Source organism: Procambarus clarkii, chromosome 49, assembly GCF_040958095.1.
Source record: "Procambarus clarkii isolate CNS0578487 chromosome 49, FALCON_Pclarkii_2.0, whole genome shotgun sequence".
Lineage (NCBI taxonomy): Eukaryota > Metazoa > Arthropoda > Malacostraca > Decapoda > Cambaridae > Procambarus > Procambarus clarkii.
Genome location: NC_091198.1, coordinates 33727335 through 33749735, shown reverse-complemented (window position 1 = coordinate 33749735; position 22401 = coordinate 33727335). Strand labels below are relative to the sequence as shown.

General features: G+C 43.5%; 1 protein-coding gene across 4 annotated transcripts in view; it reads left to right on the top strand.

Moving 5' to 3' along the window:
• Rich (Guanine nucleotide exchange factor subunit Rich) overlaps window positions 1-22401 on the top strand; it is a 567547-nt gene that overhangs the window by 23505 nt on the left and 521641 nt on the right. For all 4 annotated transcript variants that reach the window (XM_069303165.1, XM_069303164.1, XM_069303162.1 and 1 more), the window contains exon 4: window positions 21771-21948. In XM_069303165.1, the coding sequence (XP_069159266.1) occupies window positions 21771-21948 (178 nt within the window). The remainder of the gene's footprint in view (window positions 1-21770; window positions 21949-22401) is intronic.

Sequence of the window (22401 nt, the reverse complement as noted above, 5' to 3'; positions counted from 1 at the left end):
GCTTGTTTGCCCCACCTCCCTCCCTCATTTTGGGGGAGAAGGGAGGCAGCCAGGGGTTAGCCAGCTGCTCCGCCTGCCGTTCTTTGCTGACAGTAGATAAGTGTGGTGCCCTCTCTAGCTTCGGTGTCCTGCATTCTAGCTAAGTGGGGGGGGGGTTTGCCTTTGTGGCTGTTCCTGTGCACTTTGGTGCAGTGAGAGCCAGAAGTTGAGAGCACTTTGGTCTGCATGTGCTCAGGGTTCTCTTCCCTGGGTGCTCCTTTAGTGCTGCCTTTGCACTGCCAGGGTTGTCTTTCCTGGAGTGTTTTGGTTTCACTCCCTTATAGGGTCTCCATGCTTGTGGTGACCCATGCTCTTATAGTAACCTGGGTGTCTGCGCCTGACTTTCCTGGGGACGGAAGTGATTTTGGCTGGTGGGGTATAATGTGGTTCATGCTACTTTGCCAACTTGGTGAGGTAGCCCTTCCAGTCTTACATAGCTGGTGTGTTCTACTATTCTCCTTTGCTTACTCGTCCTCCATGGTTTGATGTCCCAAGAAATTGCGGTGTTTGTCTTTGTTTTCGACCTTTTCAGTTGCCTTTTCTTTCAACCTGTTTGCTACCAAGGGGTTTTGTTCATGCTGTTCATTGCCACTATTAGCTTTTACTAAGTGTCTTGGTGCGAATCATCCCCTTTATGGTTCTCTTGCCCATTCCACTGACATTGAGTATTGGGGTTGCCTATACAATATGTAATTTACCTGCATAGTGTTTCCAGTGCCTGGGATCACCTGAAGGGAACACTCATTGCAAGCCCTGGAAAACCCCAGTTGGTTCGGTAGTCCTTGTAGTCTGCCCACCATCCCTGCTCTTGCTTCAAGAGAGTTTCTAGGTCATGCTTCGTTCATGCTTTGTGACGTCATTCAGTCTGTCTGCCTCCACTGCTGCCTGTTGGGGTCCTTACCTTGAGGTTACCTTGAGGTGATTTTGGGGCTTAGCGACCCCTGCTGCCCAGTCGTCGACCAGGCCTCCTCATTGCTGGACTGGTCAACCAGGCTGTTGGATGCGGCTGCTCGCAGGCTGACGTTTGAGTCACAGCTTAGTTGATCAGGTATCCTTTGGAGGTGTTTGTCAAATTCTCTCTTGAACAATGTGAGGGGGTCGGCCAGTTATGCCCCTTATGTGTAGTGGAAGTATGTAGAACAGTCTCGGGCCTCTGATGTTGATAGGGTTCTTTCTCAGGGTACCTGTTGCACCTCTACTTTTCAACTGGGGTATTCTGCACATCCTGCCATGCCTTCTGGTCTCATGTGATGTTATTTCTGTGTGCAGGTTAGGGACCAGCCCAGGTCTGTGACACCTGCCCTAAGTGATGTTGAGGTTGCTCTCTTCATGTTGCTCTCCTATGCCCCTTTTGGAAGGGCTTCAGGCAGTGACAGCTTGCATCTTAGGTTTCTGAATTACAGTGGACTAGGTTTTGTGCCTGGTTTGAGGCTCTGGGACTACTTGTTGGTTTGTCTCTTCTATATGGTGGTGTGGTTTTATCTGCACCTCCTTTTCCTTTTCTTTTAATTTTCCTTCACCTTTGGGGAGAAGTTCACCCTTCATTTCCCCCTGCCCTCAGCCCCACTGCAAATTTGGGGTTGGGACATGGCTCAGGCATCTCCGGGGGTTTCCCCTTCTAATTCGGGTTCGGTAACAGTTGAGCCTTATTGTCCCACCAAGGCTTCTGGGTATTCCTTTCTAGTCAGGTCATGCACATAAACAAAAATAGCAGTGCGACTAGTAGTATCCTACGGAGCTTAATACTATCAGCTCTCCTTTCTTTTGAAGTCTCTCCCTTTGGCTCTGCTTCTCTATCCCAGGCAGTGGGAATGGATGTTGGCTCTGCCCTGGGGCCCTCTGGCAGTTTCCTTGGGCTTTGAAGGGGGCGGGGGAGCTTGTTTTTGGTGCCTTCGATCACTTGTCACCATTTGTGCCTTCTGCGGTGGGTTTTTGGCTTCAGGAGTGTGGTTTTTTTTTGTTCCCCCTCTCCCTGCATGTTCTCATTAGGTACAGCTCCACCCTGGGTCTGGTCCCACAGGGGTTGAGCCTGTTGGGGATGGTGTTTTGCAGGCGCTTGCCTCTTGGGTTCCATCGTGGTGGCTCTTGTGGGTCTCTTGTGCTTACCTTACCTTACCTGTAAGTTACCTTGAAGTGTTTCCGGGGCTTAGCGTCTCTGTGGCCCGGTCGTCGACCAGGCCTCCTCGTTGCTGGACTGGTCAACCAGGCTGTTGGACGTGGCTGCTCGCAGCCTGACGTATGAGTCACAGCCTGGTTGATCCGGTATTCTTAGGAGGTGTTTGTCAAGTTCTCTCTTGAACATTGTGAGGGGTTGGTTATTTATGCCCCTTATGTGTAGTGGAAGCATGTTGAACAGTCTCAGGCCTCTGATGTTGATAGATCTCTCTCGGGGTTCCTGTTGCACCTCTACTTTTCAATGGGGGTATTCTGCACATCCTGCCATGCCTCCTGGTCTCATGTGATGTTATTTCTGTGTACAGGTTTGGGACCAGTTCCTCTAATATTTTCCACATATAAATTATTATGTATCTTTCCTGCTTGTGTTCAAATGAGTACAGATTTAGGCTCTTTAGTCAGTCCCAGTAGTTTAGATGTTTTACTGAGTGGATTCTAGCAGTAAAGGATCTCTGCACACTCTCCAGGTCAGCAATTTCTTCAGCTTTGAAAGGGGCTGTCAATGTGCAGCAGTACTCCACTCTAGAGAGCACTAGCATCTTAACTCTCAAACCACTAGGGATACAAATGGATTTAACACCCACAGGCGAAAAAAAAAAAAAAAAAAAATTCTTTCGTCTTATAGAAGTGTTCATTTTTGTTCCCTGATCACGGAAAAAATAACAAAAAAATCGTAGGTGGCATATTTTAGCCGCAATAGGGTAGGGAAGTGTGGCAAAAAAGGGGCGTTGACAGAGCCTTCGCCAGACGAGGTCTACGCTCGAGCTGTCAGGCGGCAGTTGCCACAAATATATTATTGCCTAATTATTTCAATGTCTCTGATTTTTTCTTAGTTTTTTGCAGTAATATTATTCAATAGAGTGAATTGTGATATATTTGTATAATAAAATGTGTGAACCATCATTGTATTCAAAATTATGGTGTGCATATTAGTGATAAAATGATTATGTTCATAAAACAATAAACAAATAGTTTTGCTGTTATTACACTATATACACAGGTTATATACAAGTATCTGCATGTTTTGGTCATCATAACGAACTACTAAGTTGGTATTGTGAGTCAAAAAGCAACGAGGAGTGACCGCCAAACACCAGCGAGCCACTCACTGCCACTCCCTCCCTCAACAACACCTCACTCGTCCTCATTCTCCTCCCACAATACTGTTTTTGCATTTATTCACTATACACAGACGTTATATATACGTATTTACATGTTTTGTTCACCATAACTGTACATCTAAGGTTGTGTGAGTAAAGACACGAAGACGTAGCTACTCACACAGTCAGCTGGTGGCGGCCGCCCTCAAGGCCAGACGCACTAATATTTCTCCTCCAGCAATATTGTTTGTGGTGTTATTATGCTATATACACACATTATATATAATGTGTATATATATAATTATCTACCTGTTTTATTCACCATACCTGTACAAATAAGCTGGTATGGTGCCCAAAGACCATAGTGGCCATCAGTAAACATCATGACAAGTCGTGCAGACGATGCTCCTCCCTCACCAAAATGGCGGCTCCCAACCTACTCCTCTTGCTGTTATTACACTCTATGCACACGTTATATATAAGTATCTACATTTGTGTTCACCATAGCGAACCACTAAGGTGGTATGGTGAGTGCAGTCAATAAAAGGTGGCCACACACAGTCAGAAGACGACGCCACAACCCTCCCTCCCACAGCATTACTCCTCCCTCCATGGAGCACAGCACTAAATATCACCACAATCCTGCTATTATCAGAATCCTGGTCAGTTTTATCAGTCAGGGGTTTTCTGTACTACTATCATCGCTAAATAATGGCAGTATCATATATATTATGGCATTTGTAGGCGATGCTGTGGTCACAAGCTGAACAGCGGTGCTGTGAGCTCATGCTGCGTGCGCCAGCCTTGGTGGCTTGCTCACAACTGAAACTCTTACACCAAAGAATGTTGGCCTGGATTTTTTTTTTAGGTGGCATCTGGCAACTATCGGTCGTGGCTGCACTATAGCTGCCCCTATCCCAGGCAGGGTGTTTAAATTATAGTGCTAGACACAAAATCATATGTATATGATGTGCACGGTTTCGGTTTTGTCACTGAAATTATATGTACTGTACATGATTTGCGTGGTTTAAGGGTTAAAAAGTATCATCGACGGTATAGCATCTCTAGTGTGAAAGGTTCTTGTTATCCAACCTGTCATTTTTCTTGCAGTTGTGATGGCTTATTTATTGTGTTCTTTGAAGGTAAGTTCTTCGAACATGAGTACTCCCAAATCCTTTACATTGCCTTTTCATTCTGTTATGATTTGATTGAGTTTTGAACATTGTTTCAGTTTTTATATTTTCATTTTTTCGTAGAGCATGAGCTGGAACTTATCTTCGATAAATACCATATTATTTTCCGAAGGCCAAAGATATACCTGATTTATATCTGATTGGAGGTTTACCGTGTCCTCTATATTGTCTACTCATGAAAATCCTAGTGTCATCTGCAAAGGATGATACAGTACTATTGATTGTGTCCCTCTCTATGTCTGATATGAGGATGAGAAAAAATGCTGAAGCAAGCACAGTACCCTGGGGGACTGAGCTCTTCACGGTTGATGGACCAGATTGTATTTTGTTGACTATTACACATGTCTCAGCAACTTGCAACAGCCTAGTGGACCAAACTCTCACAAGTCAAGCCCGGTCTCGGGCCGGGCTTGGGGAGTAGAACAACTCCCAGAACCCCGTCAACCAGGTATCAACCAGGTATCAACATTGGGTTCTGTTAGTTCCAGTCTTCTTCCAGTCTTCTTCCAGTCTTGGCTTCCTGTGTGTTCCAGTCCTGTTTTGTTGTTTGGGTTTCCAGTGGGTTTGTTGTTTGGGTTTCTCTTGGTCTTCGTACATTTTTGTTGGATCCGTGATCTCATCTGGTATGGGTTTTTCTCTGCTTTGGGCATCTAATCTCTGACTGGCTCTTTTGTGCTTCTTGTTGGTTGCTTGTTTGCACCAACGGAGTTGTGGATTGCATGACTGCTTCCACTGTTGTTGGCCTCATTTTGGCATTTGGGCTTTGTGTTCGTCTGCTTTGGAGTTTTCTGTCGTGTGTGCCTGAGCTGCTTTTAGTTGGGCTCTTTGGAGATGTGGTGGTGCAGCAAGTGGCCTATGGTGGGGGATTTTGGCCTCCGCCTTTGCTATGTCGGCTGCATCCCTTTGAAAGCTAGTTGTTCCTGTGGTCCTGTTGGTTTTGGCCTTCTGGGTCAGCTGGTTCATTTGGCCCTTTTTTTGGTTCGATTTTTCGAACCAAAGGCCAACATTTGCCACTTCTTGATTTTATTCAATTCTTGCAACTTCAACTCCATCATTTCTATTTGTCTACATAGCACCTGGTTCAGAGACCAATCATGCCCAGGCGGCACATGAGCAGGTCGGAGGTGAAACAATGTCCGAGACAACTTGCGAAACAGAGCACTGTATCAACACTAAATGCAAGCTGCAGCTGCTCCTCCACAGCATCAACACGAGATGACTGTATTCGGCACGAGATCCTGATAAAGAAAATCCCAGAAAAGAAGAAAGCATCACACGCTCAGAAACCGAAGAACAACGGCGTAGAGAAAGGAAGTGGTGGAAGGAGCACCATGAACCTCATACTGGTGCCGTTAATAGGATTGCAAAGAGGACATAAAGATGGTTGATACAAAGAGGGACTGGAACACACACAGGAAGCACAAGAGAGCCATGACAGCTACCACGAAGGAATCCAAGAAGCAAGCACCTGTGAACCACTGAACCCAACAGGCTCAACCCCTGCCGGACCGGACCCAGGCTGGAGCTGTACCTAATGGTACATGCAGGGAAAGGGGAAAATGAAAACCCCACACCCTTGAAACCAAAGACCCACCGCAGAAGGCACAATTGGTGACGAATGACTGAAGGCCCCCTAAACTGGCTTCCCTTCGCCTCACCCAGGCCCGAGGAAGCTGCCAGAAGGCCCCCGGGCAGAGCCAACATCCATGCCCACTTCCTGGGATAGAGAAGCCAGAGCCAAAGGAAGAGATTAACAAAGAAAGGAGGGCTGGTAGTATTAGGCTCTGTAGGATACTAAGTACAGTAGTCACACTACTTTTTTTTTATGTGCATGACTTGATTAGAAAATAGTACCCAGAAGCCTCGGTAGGACAAATGTGGCTGTCAGTGAATGTGACGCTATCGTCGAACCATGAATCAGATGTCAGAACAGGGAGCTCCTACCTCACACAATTACTAGACCCCATGACATGGTGTTAGATGGCTTGAAAGACAAGCAAAATCCTTATGAATTTTAAACAGCTCTTCCAAAATCTTTCAACAAATGTGACTATGGTGTTATTGCACACAAAATGTGCGCCAAAGAAATGTTGGCAAAGTAGGACACCATGAGTGTAGCTCTCATCCTGTAACTACACTAAGGTAATTACACAAGGGAGCCGGTGGCTAAGCGGACAGCACGCTGGACATGTGATCCTTTGGTCCCGGGTTCGATCCCGGGCACTGGCGAGAAACGATGGGCAGAGTTTCTTTCACCCTATGCCCCTGTTACCTAGCAGTAAATAGGTACCTGGGAGTTAGTCAGCTGTCACAGGCTGCTTCCTGGTGTGTGTGTGTGTGTGTGTGTGTAATTACCTAAGTGTAGTTACAGGATGAGAGCTACGCTCGTGGTGTCCCGTCTTCCCAGCACTCTTTGTCATATAACGCTTTGAAACTACTGACGGTCTTGGCCTCCACCACCTTCTCCCCTAACTTGTTCCAACCGTCTACCACTCTGTTTGCGAAAGTGAATTTTCTTATATTTCTTCGGCATCTGTGTTTAGCTAGTTTATATCTATGACCTCTTGTTCTTAACGTTCCAGGTCTCAAGAAATCTTCCCTATCGATTTTATCAATTCCTGTTACTATTTTGTATGTAGTGATCATATCACCTCTTTTTCTTCTGTCTTCTAGTTTTGGCATATTTAATGCCTCTAACCTCTCCTCGTAGCTCTTGCCCTTCAGTTCTGGGAGCCACTTAGTAGCATGTCTTTGCACCTTTTCCAGTTTGTTGATGTGCTTCTTAAGATATGGGCACCACACAACTGCTGCATATTCTAGCTTTGGCCTAACAAAAGTCGTGAACAATTTCTTTAGTATATCGCCATCCATGTATTTAAAAGCAATTCTGAAGTTAGAAAGCGTGGCATAGGCTCCTCGCACAATATTCTTTATGTGGTCCTCAGGTGATAGTTTTCTATCTAAAACCACCCCTAGATCTCTTTCTTTATCAGAATTCTTTAAAGATTTCTCACATAATATATAGGTTGTGTGGGGTCTATGTTCTCCTATTCCACATTCCATAACATGGCATTTATTAACATTAAATTCCATTTGCCAAGTGGCACTCCATGTACTTATTTTGTCCAGGTCTTCTTGAAGGGCATGACAATCATCTAAGTGTCTTATCCTTCCTATTATCTTAGCATCATCAGCAAACATGTTCATATAATTCTGTATACCAACTGGTAAATCATTTATGTAGACAATAAACATCACTGGTGCAAGAACTGAACCCTGTGATACTCCACTTGTGACATTTCTCCAGTCCGATACATTGCCTCTGATCACAGCCCTCATTTTTCTATCAGTCAGAAAATTTTTCATCCATGTTAGAAGCGTACCTGTCACTCCTCCAATATTTTCCAGTTTCCAGAACAACCTCTTATGTGGAACTCTGTCGAAAGCCTTTTTTAGGTCCAGATAGATGCAGTCAACCCAACCATCTCTTTCCTGTAATATCTCTGTTGCTCGATCATAGAAACTGAGTAAATTCGATACACAGGATCTTCCAGATCGAAAACCATACTGTCTGTCTGATATTATATCATTTCTCTCCAGGTGTTCTACCCATTTAGTTTTAATTTTTTTTTCCAATATTTTGACTATTACACTTGTCAATGATACCGGTCTATAATTAAGGGGGGTCTTCCCTGCTTCCACTTTTGTAGATTGGAACTATGTTAGCCTTTTTCCACACATCAGCTACAACTCCTGTATACAGGGATGCCTGAAAAATCAGTTGAAGAGGAATGCTGAGCTCAGGTGCACATTCTCTCAGAACCCATGGTGAAACTCCATCTGGACCAACTGCTTTGTTCTTATTTAGCTCCTTGAGCATTTTTTCCACTTCGTCTCTGGATACCTCTATGTGCTCTATGTTGTTCTCTGGAATTCTTATTGTATCTGGTTCCCTGAAGATTTCATTTTGTACAAACACACTTTGGAACTTTTCGTTTAATGTTTCACACATTTCGTTTTCATTTTCCGTGAATCGATTTTCCATTTTCAACCTCTGAATATTATCCTTTACCTACAATTTGTTGTTTATGAATTTATAGAACAGACCTGGTTCTGTTTTGCATTTGTCTGCAATCCCTTTTTCAAAATTTCTTTCTGCCTCTCTCCTCACTGCCGTGTAGTTGTTTCTCGCATCTTTGTATCGCTGGTATGTTTGGGGGTTCGGCCTCTTCCTGTATTGATTCCATTTTTGTGTCTTTTGGTCTCTGGCAGGGCCTCTCGCACTTTCTGTTGAACCAATCCTGTTTCCTAGTTCTGCTTCTCTGTTTTGGTATAAATTTTTTTGTGCCTTTATCATATATTTCACAAAACCTGACATACATCTCATTCACTTCCTTGCCTAGCAACAAGTCTGTCCAATTATACTCACTAAAAAATTTTCTAAGGTTGCCATAATGTCCTCTCCTAAAGTCAGGTTTTTCATTTGCATCGACCATCATATTTTCTTCCAGATTATAACGCATTGCATACTTTATTCCCAAAAAGACATGGTCACTTTTACCCAAGGGAGGAAGGTACTGAATGTCAAATATTTCTTCCTCCTTCCTGGTAAATATCAAATCTAGCATGGAGGGGGCGTCCCCTTCCCTTATCCTCGTAGCTTGTTTAACATGTTGATACAAGAATGTTTCCAGGATGAGGTCTACAAATTTACAGGTCCAGAAATCTTCTGTTTTAGCTTCACATGCTTCCCAGTCTATGGATTTCAAGTTGAAGTCGCCGACTATCAACAGTCGTGAACTATCGTTATCCGCTCTCGCTATGATCTCTCATTATTGTTATAAGACCTTCTCGTTTACTATCTAGCTCCTCCTTTGACCATGTGCTGCTTAACGGTGGACTATATGCATTTATGATCATTAGTTTATCATCCTCATGGCAGATCTCTAGTGCTATTATGTCAACTTCTTGTGAATTGGCAGTCACTATTTCGTTCACCTCTCGGTGTTCTTTCACCAGCACAGCAACGCCACCGCCTTTCCTGATTTTTCTGTCCCGTCTCCAAATTGAGTAGCCCCTTGGGAATATGACCTCATTTAAAATAGCATCTTCAAGTTTTGTCTCCGTGAGTGCAACAATGTCTGGTGTCTGCAGCTGTATTATATCACTTAACTCCAGTATCTTTGATCTTACTCCATCTATGTTGGTGTATGCAATCTTGAGGAACTTGTTCCCCCTCTTCTTATTTTTCACTCCCCCTTTCTCTAATGATTTTGTTGGTTTGCCTTTATGTACCACTTTACTGGCCTGCCTACCCCTATCACTTTGTAGAAAAAAGAATTGATTTCTTCTTCATTCCTGCTCTCATTTAAACGTTTTGCCTCGGAGAGGTTCAGTTTCAGCTTCTCTCTATCTTCTTTTGAAAGATCTCGTCTTAACGACCACACTTTCCCATCCTTATCACTTTGTAATTTTCTAGCATTTCTTAATACTTCTTCCATTTGTTTGGTACCATTTAGGGTGATCCTCAAAGGTCGATCTTTCCCTTTTACATATCTGAATATTCTCCTGTAGTCGCAGACATTCTCTATGGTTGTAAGACCTTCCACGAGGCCAACAATTTTATCTACTACTTTTGCTTCTTCTACAGCTCTTTCTGACCTAGATGTTATCTCCTTTTCCTTGCAGCCAAAAATGATCAGGGACTTACTCCGATCAACTGTGTTTTGCACCAACTTCGGGTTAGATGCCAATTCTTTCCTCACTTCTAGCCTAATGTTTGTTTTATCTTGGTTGCTGCAGTGTTTGACTTCCTTTACTGCTTCTTCTATTTTTTCCTTCTCCTTGGCCACTTGTGCATAAGTGAGTTGCATATCTTTCTTGCACTGTTCTATTCCCTGTGTAACTTCCTCCATCTGTGCTGACAAAAGCTGTTTCTCCTGTTGAAATTCCTTACCTAACCTATTGTAGTTATTTATGTTTAAATTTACTTTAACTTCTTCCAAAGCTATTTTAAAGAGTCTATTTTCTTCTTCCTTGGCTTTGCAATTAGTTTCCAATTGAATCTTATCCTTGCGCAAGTCTTTCACTACACCCTCAAGACATACAACTTTGCTATTTAAATGGTCATTACTTTCTTTCAATTTACTAATTATTTCTACATGAGAGGTCACAATAGTATCTAATTTTACCACCTTGTTGTATAGACTGGTTATCTCAATGCTTTCTTCACTGAATCCAGCAAAATCAAGCTCTGTTTTGTATTTCCTCTTGCCGGCAGCCATCTTGAATGTTGTTCTCTGCACTGTAAACACTAGGGGTAACTTTTTCTCATCCACTATTTCACTTCCCTTGGCACATTCCTGTTATGTCACCTATTTTTCAAAAGCACTATACCTTTATGTTCTCTGGGACACCACTCACTATCATCATCCTGTACTACAATACTTAGGATTATTGTGTGTGTGTGTGTGTGTTTGTGTGTGGTGTGGGGGAAAAAAATAGTAGTAGTAGTAGAAACAGTTGATTGACAGTTGAGAGGCGGGCCGAAAGAGCAGAGCTCAACTGTGTGTGTGTTCACAACTAGGTGAACACACACACACACACACACACACACACACACACACACACACACAAAACACTGCAGATAGAAGTAAGTCCATAATAATTTTTGGATGTTTAGAGAAGGAAATTTCATCTAGGGTGGACCGAGCAGCAGAAGAGATGAAAATCATAGAGAAAATATTAGGTTTAGGAGAAGGCTCAAAGGAAAATGTCAGTGATTTTAGAAGAATAGGAAAATATGAGAAAGACAAGAACCGCCCCTTAAGGGTGACGTTTAATGGAGTGAAAACCATGATGGAAGTGCTTAGAAATGCCAGGAAATTGCAGAGTTATGAGGTTGGCAAACTTTGGTCAATAAGACAAGACCTCTCCAAGGAAGACAGAGAAAAGCTGAAAATGAACCTAATTGAGGCAAAACGTCTAAATGGAGAGAGAAATGAAGAAGACAGAAATTCTTCTTTCTACAAAGTGACAGGGATGGGAAAGCTTGTGAAATGGTACATAAAAACAAAGCAACAAGGTCAGTAGTGGAAGGGGGAGTAAAGAGCAAAGGGAAAGGAAACATGTTCCTGAAAATTGTATATACCAACATAGATGGAGTGAGGTAAAAAACTTTGGAGTTGCAAGATGTAATCCAGCTTAAGGTCCCAGATATTGTCGCATTATCAGAGATGAAACTTGAAGGAAATATAATAAATGAAGTCATATTCCCAAGAGGCTATTCAGTTTGGAGACGTGACAGGAAAACTAGGAAGGGAGGAGGAGTGGCTGTACTGGTGAAAAACACCTGAAGGTAAGAGAGTTAATGTTTGAAAATCCTCGAGATATTGACATAATGGCATTCAAGGTCTGGAATCAGGATGATAAGCTGATAACTGTAAATGCCTACAGCCCACCAGCAAGCAACACTTGGACAAAGGAAGAACTGGATGACAAACGAGAGGGCCTCATAATGGTCATGAGAGATATTATTGTACAAGCAGATAAAGATAAATCACGACTGTTGATACTGGGGGACTTCAACTTTAGAGCAATAGACTGGGAGGCCTATGAAGCAAGAATGGAGGACTTTTGGACATGCAGATTTGTGAACCTCATTCTGGAGACATTCTTGTATCAACACATAAAGGAGGCTCCAAGAATGAAGGAAGGAGATGTACTGTCATTACTGGATCTAGTATTCACCAGGAAAGGAGGAGATATTTGACATTCAGTACCTTCCTCCCTTGGGAAAGAGTGATCACGTCCTGTTAGACATTGAGTATGCTTTAAGATATCATCTAGAAGAAAATGGGGACATTGAAACAGTTGATAAACTCGATTTAAGGAGAGGTCACTATGGGGAACTTCGAAATTTTTTTAATGAGTGTAATTGGACAGAATTGTTGCTAGGCAGGGAAATAAATGAAATGTATGCCAAATTTTTAAAAATATACAAGGAAGGCACACAAACATTCATACCAAAACAGAGATGCAGGGCCAGAAAACAGGATTGGTTCAACAGAAATTGTGAGAGGGCCAGAGACCAAAAGACACAAAAATGGAATCAGTATAGGAAGAGGCCAAACCCCCAAATATACCAGCGATACAAAGATGCGAGAAATAACTATACGGCAGTAAGGAGAGAGGCAGAAAGAAATTTTGAAAAAGAGATGCAGACACGAATTTCCCGTCAAAGAAGGAATAATTTAAATAGGGAGATTGAAGAAATCGAGCGGAAATTGAAACACTCATATGAAACTGAAGAAAGGCAGTTAGAACAGAAAGCCATTCAGGAAATAAAGAAAAATCCAAAATATTTCTTCTCATATGCGAAATCAAAAGCAAAAACCACTGCCAGTATTGGACCTATTCGTACAAGTGAAGGTTCATACACGGAGGATGACAAAGAAATTAGTGAAATCCTAAAAAAGCAGTATGAGGACATGTTTAGCACTCCAATAAACAACATGAAGGTGGAAGATCCAAACAATTTCTTTATGCGGGATATTCAAACCCCTGTAAATATAACTGATATAAACACGAGCGCACTAAATTTTGAAAAAGAAATTGAAAACATGCCCATGCACTCGGCCCCAGGTCCAGACTCATGGAATTCAATATTTATAAAGAAATGCAAAGTGCCGGTAGCACAGGTACTCAGTATAGTGTGGAAGAAGAGCTTGGACACGGGGGAGATACCAGATGCACTTAAAGTAGCAGACATAGCCCCTCTACACAAGGGAGGGAGCAAAGCATTGGCAAAAAATTATAGACCAGTTGCACTAACATCGCACATCATAAAAGTATTTGAGAGAGTGATTAGGAGTCAGGTCACCAATTTCATGGAGACCAATGACCTTCACAACCCAGGCCAACATGGATTTCGAGCGGGAAGATCGTGCCTCTCACAGCTACTTGAGCACTACGACAAAGTCACTGAGGCATTAGAAGAGAAACAGAATGCTGATGTGATATACACGGACTTCGCAAAGGCTTTCGATAAATGTGACCATGGCGTGATAGCACACAAAATGAAGTCAATGGGAATAACCGGTAAAGTAGGACGCTGGATACTCAGTTTTCTGTCAAACAGGACTCAGTGAGTAACTGTCAACCATATAAAATCTAGTCCAAGTGCAGTGAAAAGCTCTGTACCTCAGGGTACAGTCCTTGCACCGCTGCTTTTCCTTATTCTCATATCAGATATAGACAAAAATACAAGTCACAGCTTCGTATCATCCTTTGCAGATGACACAAAAATCAGTATGAAAATTACCTCGGCTGAGGACATTGAAAAACTTCAAGCTGATATTAATAAAGTTTTCGACTGGGCATCAGAAAATAACATGATGTTTAACAGTGATAAATTCCAGGTACTCAGGTACGGTAAAAATGAGGACCTTAAACATAATACAGAGTACAAAACACAATCAAATGTACCCATAGTAGGAAAACGGCATGTAAAGGATTTGGGAATAATAATGTCTGACGACCTAACGTTTAAGGAGCATAACCAAGCAAATATTGCGACAGCCAGAAAAATGATAGGATGGATTACGAGAACTTTCAAATCCAGGGATCCCATCACAATGGTTGTACTCTTCAAGTCACTTGTGTTGTCCCGTCTTGAGTACTGTTCAGTACTCACTTCCCCCTTCAGAGCAGGAGAGATTGCTGAAATAGAGGGAATACAGAGAACATATACGGCACGCATAGACGCAATAAAGCACCTAAATTATTGGGATCGTCTCAAAGCCCTCCAAATGTACTCACTAGAAAGAAGACGAGAGAGATATCAAATAATATACACCTGGAAGATACTGGAGGGCCAAGTACCAAATCTACACAGTAAAATAACAACGTACTGGAGTAAACGATATGGAAGAAAATGTAGAATAGAACCAGTGAAGAGCAGAGGTGCCATAGGCACAATCAGAGAACACTGTATAAACATCAGAGGTCCACGGTTGTTCAACGTCCTCCCAGCAAGCATAAGAAATATTGCCGGAACAACCATGGACATTTTCAAGAGGAAACTAGATTTATTCCTCCAAGGAGTGCCGGACCAACCGGGCTGTGGTGGGTATGTGGGCCTGCGGGCCGCTCCAAGCAACAGCCTGATGGACCAAAATCTCACAAGTCAAGCCTGGCTTCGGGCCGGGCTTGGGGAGTAGAAGAACTCCCAGAACCCCATCAACCAGGTATCAACCAGGTAACCAGATAGCGGATAAATGTATAACAGAACCGGGCCTATTCTACAAATTCATAAACAACAAATTGCAGGTAAAGGATAATATCCAGAGGTTGAAAATGGGAAACAGATTCATGGAAAATGAAAAGGAAATGTGTGAAACATTAAATGAAAAGTTCCAAAGTGTGTTTGTACAAAATGAAATCTTCAGAGAACCAGACACAATAAGAATTCCAGAGAACAACATAGAGCGGATAGAGATGTCTAGAGATGAAGTAGAAAATATGCTAAAGGAGCTCAGTAAGAACAAAGCAGCTGGCCCAGATGGAGTTTCACCATGGGTTCTGAGAGAATGTGCATCTGAGCTCAGCATTCCACTTCACCTGATCTTTCAGGCATCCCTGTGTACAGGAATCGTAGCAGACGTGTGGAAACAGGCTAACATAGTTCCAGTCTACAAAAGTGGCAGCAGGGAAGACCCCCTCAATTATAGACCTGTATCATTGACAAGTGTAATAGTGAAAGTATTGGAAAAACTAATCAAAACTAAATGGGTAGAACACCTGGAGAGAAATGATATAATATCAGACAGACAGTATGGTTTTCGATCTGGAAGATCCTGTGTATGGAATTTACTCAGTTTCTATGATCGAGCCACAGAGATATTACAGGAAAGAGATGGTTGGGTCGACTGCATCTATCTGGACCTAAAAAAGGCTTTCGACAGAGTTCCACATAAGAGGTTGTTCTGGAAACTGGAAAATATTGGAGGGGGTGACAGATAAGCTTTTAACATGGATGAAAACTTTTCTGACTGATAGAAAAATGAGGGCAGTTATCAGAGGCAATGTATCGGACTGGAGAAATGTCACAAGTGGAGTACCACAGGGTTCAGTTCTTGCACCAGTGATGTTTATTGTCTACATAAATGATCTACCAGTTGGTATACAGAATTATATGAACATGTTTGCTGATGATGCTAAGATAATAGGAAGGATAAGAAACTTAGATGATTGTCATGCCCTTCAAGATGACCTAGACAAAATACGTATATGGAGCACCACTTGGCAAATGAAATTTAATGTTAATAAATGTCATGTTATGGAATGTGGAATAGGAGAACATAGACCCCACACAACCTATATATTATGTGAGAAATCTTTAAAGAATTCTGATAAAGAGATCTAGGGGTGGTTCTAGATAGAAAACTATCACCTGAGGACCACATAGAGAATATTGTGCGAGGAGCCTATGCCAGGCTTTTTAACTTCAGAATTGCTTTTAAATACTTGGATGGCGATATACTAAAGGAATTGTTCACGACTTTTGTTAGGCGAAAGCTAGAATATGCAGCGGTTGTGTGGTGCCCATATCTTAAGAAGTACATCAACAAACTGGAAAAGGTGCAAAGACATGCTACTAAGTGGCTCCCAGAACTGAAGGGCAAGAGCTGCAAGGAGAGGTTAGAGGCATTAAATATGCCAAAACTAGAAGACAGAAGAAAAAGAGGTGATATGATTACTACATACAAAATAGTGTAACAGGAATTGATAAAATCGATAGGAAAGATTGCCTGAGACTTGGAACTTTAAGAACTAGAGGTCATAGATTTAAACTAGCTAAACACAGATGCCGAAGAAATACAAGAAAATTAACTTTCGCAAACAGTGGTAGACGGTTGGAACAAGTTAGGTGAGAAGGTGGTGGAGGCTGAGACCGTCAGTAGTTTCAAATTTTATACTCAAATTGTTTGTCCGTTGAGACATAACCAATCACAGGCGAGTAGGCCTCTGACGTCATGCCAGACACAGTCACCAGCCGTGCTCCCAGCAGGCTCAGTATTCCCGAGAGACTCTGAGTAGGTGGACCTCGGCTGGCTAGTTATACACCTTGCTGTCTTAGTCAATAAAACTACAGAAGTGCCTACTGTGTATAATATTCAACCCAACAAGACAACGAATACAAAGCGTTATATGACAAAGAGTGCTGGGAAGACGGGACACCACGAGCGTAGCTCTCATCCTGTAACTACACTTAGGGAATTACCTTGTTCCCTGGCACGGCTCAGTCTCTGGTTGTGACTACTGCGCCTTTCAACCCCTCCCTCTGGGGGTTCTCCCGTCCGCGCCATGGCTGCACTCACTCGATTCCTTCCCGTACTGATGCGTATCAAGCCTTGTTTGGTCCCGCTTCATGGGCCAAATACTTTGATCTCCTCCCTCTTGATTCTACGCCTCCTGATAATTTCTCCCTCCATGGGCATCTTGTTGATTCCGTAGATGCCTCTGTTACCTTCAACCCCACCCATCTCGATACACGTGTTATTGCTGCTCCTTCTCAGGATGCAGCCTCCCATTTAGCTGCCTTATCCTTCCTTGGCGAGACCCCTGTTTGGGTCAAGAAGAACGCTCGGTTGAATGCCAGTGCTGGCACTATTCTCCTCCCGCCCCATGTTGCAACTGGTGTTCGGAATCTGCAGGACTGCCACGATGATATTTGGCATATCCTCGAAGCCCAGGGCCATTCTGTTCTCCAGGTAGTCACATTTACATGTACCCCCCTCGTGGCCGTTGCCGTCAGCCCCTTCGGGTTGTGAAGATTACCTTTGATGGTAGGACCCTTCTGCCCTCTGTCATTCTTGCTGGTGCCAGGTGCTCTGTCCAGGAGTACATTCCCTCTCCTCGGCTCTGTAATAAGTGCTGGAGATTTGGGCATGGAGTCCTCCGCTTCTCCAGTACAGGCATACCTCAGAATAAGAGTTTAATCCGTTCCTGGAGACGCCTCGCCTTCCGAAAACTCGCATTCCGAAGTTAATTTCCCCATAAGAAATAAAGGGAAATGAATTAATCCGTTCCTGACTACCCCAAAAACCCCACATCAAACTAAATTTTTATACCTAATTTACCTAATTCATCTAAATAAACCTACAAAACTGTGTTCCAGTTATTACTTACCTTGCTGTCGAGTGCTGTAGGCGTATGGAAGATGGTGAGGAGGGGGGAGGAGGAGAGGAGTTACTGTTTGGAAGGGGAGTCCCCTTCCATAATCACATCACATAACCCCATGCCTTGTAACACTATGGATACCACTTCTCTTTCTAAATTTTTCAAACCAGCCCCTGCTTGCCTTAAACTCTTTCTTATCTGCATCACTCGTTGCAGGGGTATTCTTTAGAAGGTCTTCGTGCAACACCCTGGCTTTCTCACAAATAATGGCCTCCGAAACACTATCACCCCTCAACTCCTTGTCGTGTATCCAAATTAATAACAACTTTTCCACTTCTTCAAGTATTTGTGGTCTTTGTGCCGTTAATGTTCTTACTCCTTTTGCCACTTTAGCACCCATAATCTTATTTTTCTTCTTAAGTATAGTGCATATTGTTGATGTGGCTTTGTTGTACTGCCTACAAAGTTCAACAACACGTGTACCGTTCTCATGCTTCCGAATGATCTCTTGTTTCTCCTCTATTGTCATCCTCACATGAGCTTTCTGGCCTTTATCCTTACCACTGGCTTTCTTGGGACCCATGGTGAGATATATAATAACAAATTGTATAGACAAATCACCAAAAATCCAACAAAACACTGAAAATCCGCGAGAAGAATTGATGTGGGGGTAGTCACTGAGCGCGAGACAATAATAAACTGAGGGGCGGCGGGGCGGAGGGGCGACGAACGCGCTAGGTCGGCTGTACGCGTATCAACAAACTCGCGTCCAAACTCGCCTCCCGAAGTAACCATCGCCTTCCGAGACAAATTTTTGGAGTAAATACACCTCGCCTTCCGAAAACCTCGCATACAGGGACAATCGCATTCCGAGGTACCACTGTACTGTCTCTCTCTGTCCTGTGTGTGGGGACGAGGGTCACTCTAAGTCGGAGTGCACTTCTCCCCAGGCTCGCTGCCTCAATTGTGGTGAGGCCTACACTGCCTTTTCCTGTGCATGTGTGCATTACAAGCTTGAGGCGGCCGTCCTCAACTTAAAGTACTGGGAACGTTTGTCTTTTCTTGAGGTGAGGCGCTAAGTTCGCCATCTCCCGCCTTATGCTAACGTCTCTTATGTTCGCGTGTTGCGCTCTTCCTCTCCTCGTCTTTCCCGCCTTCCTCCGTCTCACAACCGTTTCCGGGCCTTAGACCCAGACACTCTTACCGCCACCACCTCTGTTCCTTTGCGTTCTGTCCCGAAGGGTTCCCCTCATGGCTCTCTTGTCTGGGGTTCCCCTTCTTTCTACCCAGTCTGTCGTGTCTCCTATGTCTTCTTCCTCGTCTCCCTCCAATCCTCCTTCCCGTCCTTCTCCTCAGTCTATTGGCTCTCCACGCCGCCTGTCGATGCGAGCTGATGTCCATCACTCACCCAATGGCCGTCGTGTATGCTCTCGTTCTGCTTCCGTTGAGATGCTAGAATCTGTTGCCCAGTACGTTGTTGCTGGGACACCTATCTCTTTGAGTCAGAAGCGTAAGCCTGGCTCCTCTCCTTCCTCCTCCCCGGCAGGTAAGAAGGCTTCGCTTTCTTCCTCGGCCCTACTTCTGACTCTCTCGCTCCTTCCCCTCCTGTTTTGGTGATTGCGCCCCCTGTTCCTGCTATGGAGGTTTCTTTGGCCCCCGCTTCCCTCTCGGTTGCTGCCCTTGCTGAGGTGCGCTCCCCTCTTTCTGCTGCTGTCCTTGACTGCTCCTCTCACTAGTCTCTTCCTCCTCCTCCTCCTCCTCCGGACCCCGCCCGTCCTCCTCTGGTCTGTTCTCCCGCTTCCTTCCCTCATTCTTTGCTCAGTTTACCCATGTCCCCTAACCCTGACTTTGCTGACCCTGATCCTGACCCTGACCTTCTCTAACGTGCTATGTTCCTCGTTCACCTTTGTTTCTTCCTTGTTCTCTGTTGCTGTCCTGTCTCTTCCTGTCGATATCTATTCTTCCATGGAACATTCGTGGTTATTACGCCACTTTCCTTGAACTCCAACTTCTGCTTTCACGATTTTCGCCCCTTTGTGTCTGTCTCCAGGAGCCGATGCTTGGTGCTCGTCCTGGTCGCTTTCATGGCTATTCCTTTCTCTCTCTCTCCCTCCCCCCCCCCCCCAGCTGTTGCTGGGGCTCCTAACTCTTCTGCTCTCTTGATTCGCTCTGATGTTCCCTTTGTTTTTCCTTCGCCTTTCCATTGTTCTGCTGCTCGTATCTTTGTGAGGAAATGGTACACGGTTTGTTTCATTTATCTCCCTCCGAGTGTCCCACTTTCTCTTCCTGATCTTTAACACCTACTGGACTCCTTGCCGGAGCCTGTGCTCCTGCTAGGTGATTTCAATTATCGACATACCCTTTGAGGTGATGTTCTGATAAACACCCGAGGTCGCCTTGTTGATCCGTTCATCCTCTCTTCTTCTCTGTCTTTTCTGAATTCTGGTGAGCCCACTCATTTGAACTCTCGGACTTGCTCCCTTTCCTGTTTTGATCTTTCTCTTTGTTCGTCTTCCCTTTACTTAGATTTTGAGTGCCAGGTTCTTGATGACCTCATGGCAGTGACCATTTTCTCATCCTTGTTTCCTTTTTCTCTTTTCACCCTCCCCTCTCTTTCCCTAGGTGGCAGTTTGCCATGGCTGACTGGCCCCTCTTTACCTTCCGTACTACTATCTCCAACCTTTCCATTCTGCCTCTCCCTTGCGCCCTCCTCCTTTTTTATGACACCGTCTTCGACGCTGCCCTCCGCTCTATTCCTTGCTTTTCCTCTCGGGGAATGCGAAAGTGTGTTCCCTGGTGGAATGTGGACTGTGCTCGGGCTGTCCGCTGTAAGCGTGCAGCTTGGAAGAGACATCGTCTCATCGTTTCATTACATTCAACGCTGTTTTTTTTCCATGTCATCTCGAGACACCTATGTACCCTGTGTTGTTTACTGACATTTGTATTGTCCAGTTCTCTGTTGATTTAATTTTACACAACACATTGTAGAACTGCTTGTTTTGCATTTCACACATTTCCTTTTCTTTCTCTGTGAATCTGTTCCCCATTTTCAACCTCTGAATATTAACCTTTATGTGCAATTAGCTTTTAATGAATTTATAGAATTAGCCTGGTTTTGTTTTACATTTGTCTACTATCGCTTTCTCAAAATTTCTTTGTCTCTTTTCTCACAGTGGTGTAGTTGTTTCTTTCATCTTTGTGTTGCTGGTATGTTTGAGGGTTTGGTCTCTTCCTGTATTGATACCATTTTTTTGTCTTTTGGTCTTTAGCTCTCTTGCAATTTCTGTTGAACCAACCCTATTTCTAGTTCTGCATTTCCTTTTTGGTATAAATGTTTTTGTGCCTTCATGTGTGTCACAAAACTTGGCATACACCTCATTTACTTCCTTGCCTAATGTCTTTCCAATCAAATTCGTTAAAAAACTTTCTAAATTCCCCATAGTGTCTTCTTCCAAATCAAGTTTTCCGTTAGCTTCATTTTCATCATTTACTTCTAGATTATAATGCATTGCATATTTTGTTTCCAAAAGGATATTGTCTCTTATCCAAAAATGGAAGATTTCAAATATCTTGTCGTCTTTCCTGGTGAATATCAAATCCAGCATTGAAGAAACTTCCTCTTCCCTAATTCTCATAGCTTACTTGATACATGAATGTTTCCAGGATGAGGTTAATGAATCTGCCAGTCCAAAAGTACTTCGTTCCGTGTGTTAACAAATTATTTGGAGAAAATTTTTTGGTGTTCTGTCAGGTGTGTATTGTAAGGAGACAATAAACTTGTAGTTAGGCCACCCTCATAAGGGAGAGGTTCTCAAGGACAATATTTTAAGAGATTGTTTGATAAATCTATTTAACCTTAATAAAATTATAAAGAATTTGATATGTCTATGGGGTTAATTTTATTAGAAACTTTAACCAGGATTTAATATTACATAGCCAAGAGAGAGATTGGCACAGAATAATTTTTAGAAGTGTGTAGCCAGTCAGTGGAAGATGAGTTTTTTGCTAAGCCTATGAGCTCTGTAACAAATGTGTTTTGTCCATTAATAACAAATTAATGTAAAACTTTGGACTTCCATAGGCAACGGAAACTGAAGTAGCTGGAGGAGTGACAGGCCTAGTGTGTCTGAGGGATGAGTTAATGGTTGCCACAGGAACCGGTCATATACAAAGGCTGCGCTGGGATGGGGCACTTAACTACGATTACTGTGTGGACCTGCGGAGAGTTCCCTTCTGTGATGACCAGCTAGTTATGAAAGGTAAGTTTTTGTACTTTGATTATTGAAAACTGAAGATAAATTTTGGGAACATTAGCAGTGTTTAATCCTTCGGCTGGCATCTCTCACATGATGGAGTAAGTAATTATGCTCAGACTGCGCATCCTGTTATATGAATTATTAGGCTACATCGTAAGATTTTAAAACTCCCGCGGGTATATGGTGCTCACATCGATTTTCTCAGGCCTCGGTAAACAGTTGCCGTTTTGAAAAAATCTTGGGCAGTATTCGTGGGTGGCCTTGGTTTAGTCCACGCCCCCCTCTTCCTTCCCAGGTGGGCATGGTTCGCCCTTCTCTTTCCCTCCTGCTGCTTCCGGCTCCCACACACCTGAGGGTTTTGGAATCGGGGTGGGTTTTAGCTCAGGATGAGACTCGGGTGGCTTCAGGGGCTGCCCCTACCGATTTGGGTGCGGAGGTGGTCGAGCCTCTTCTTCC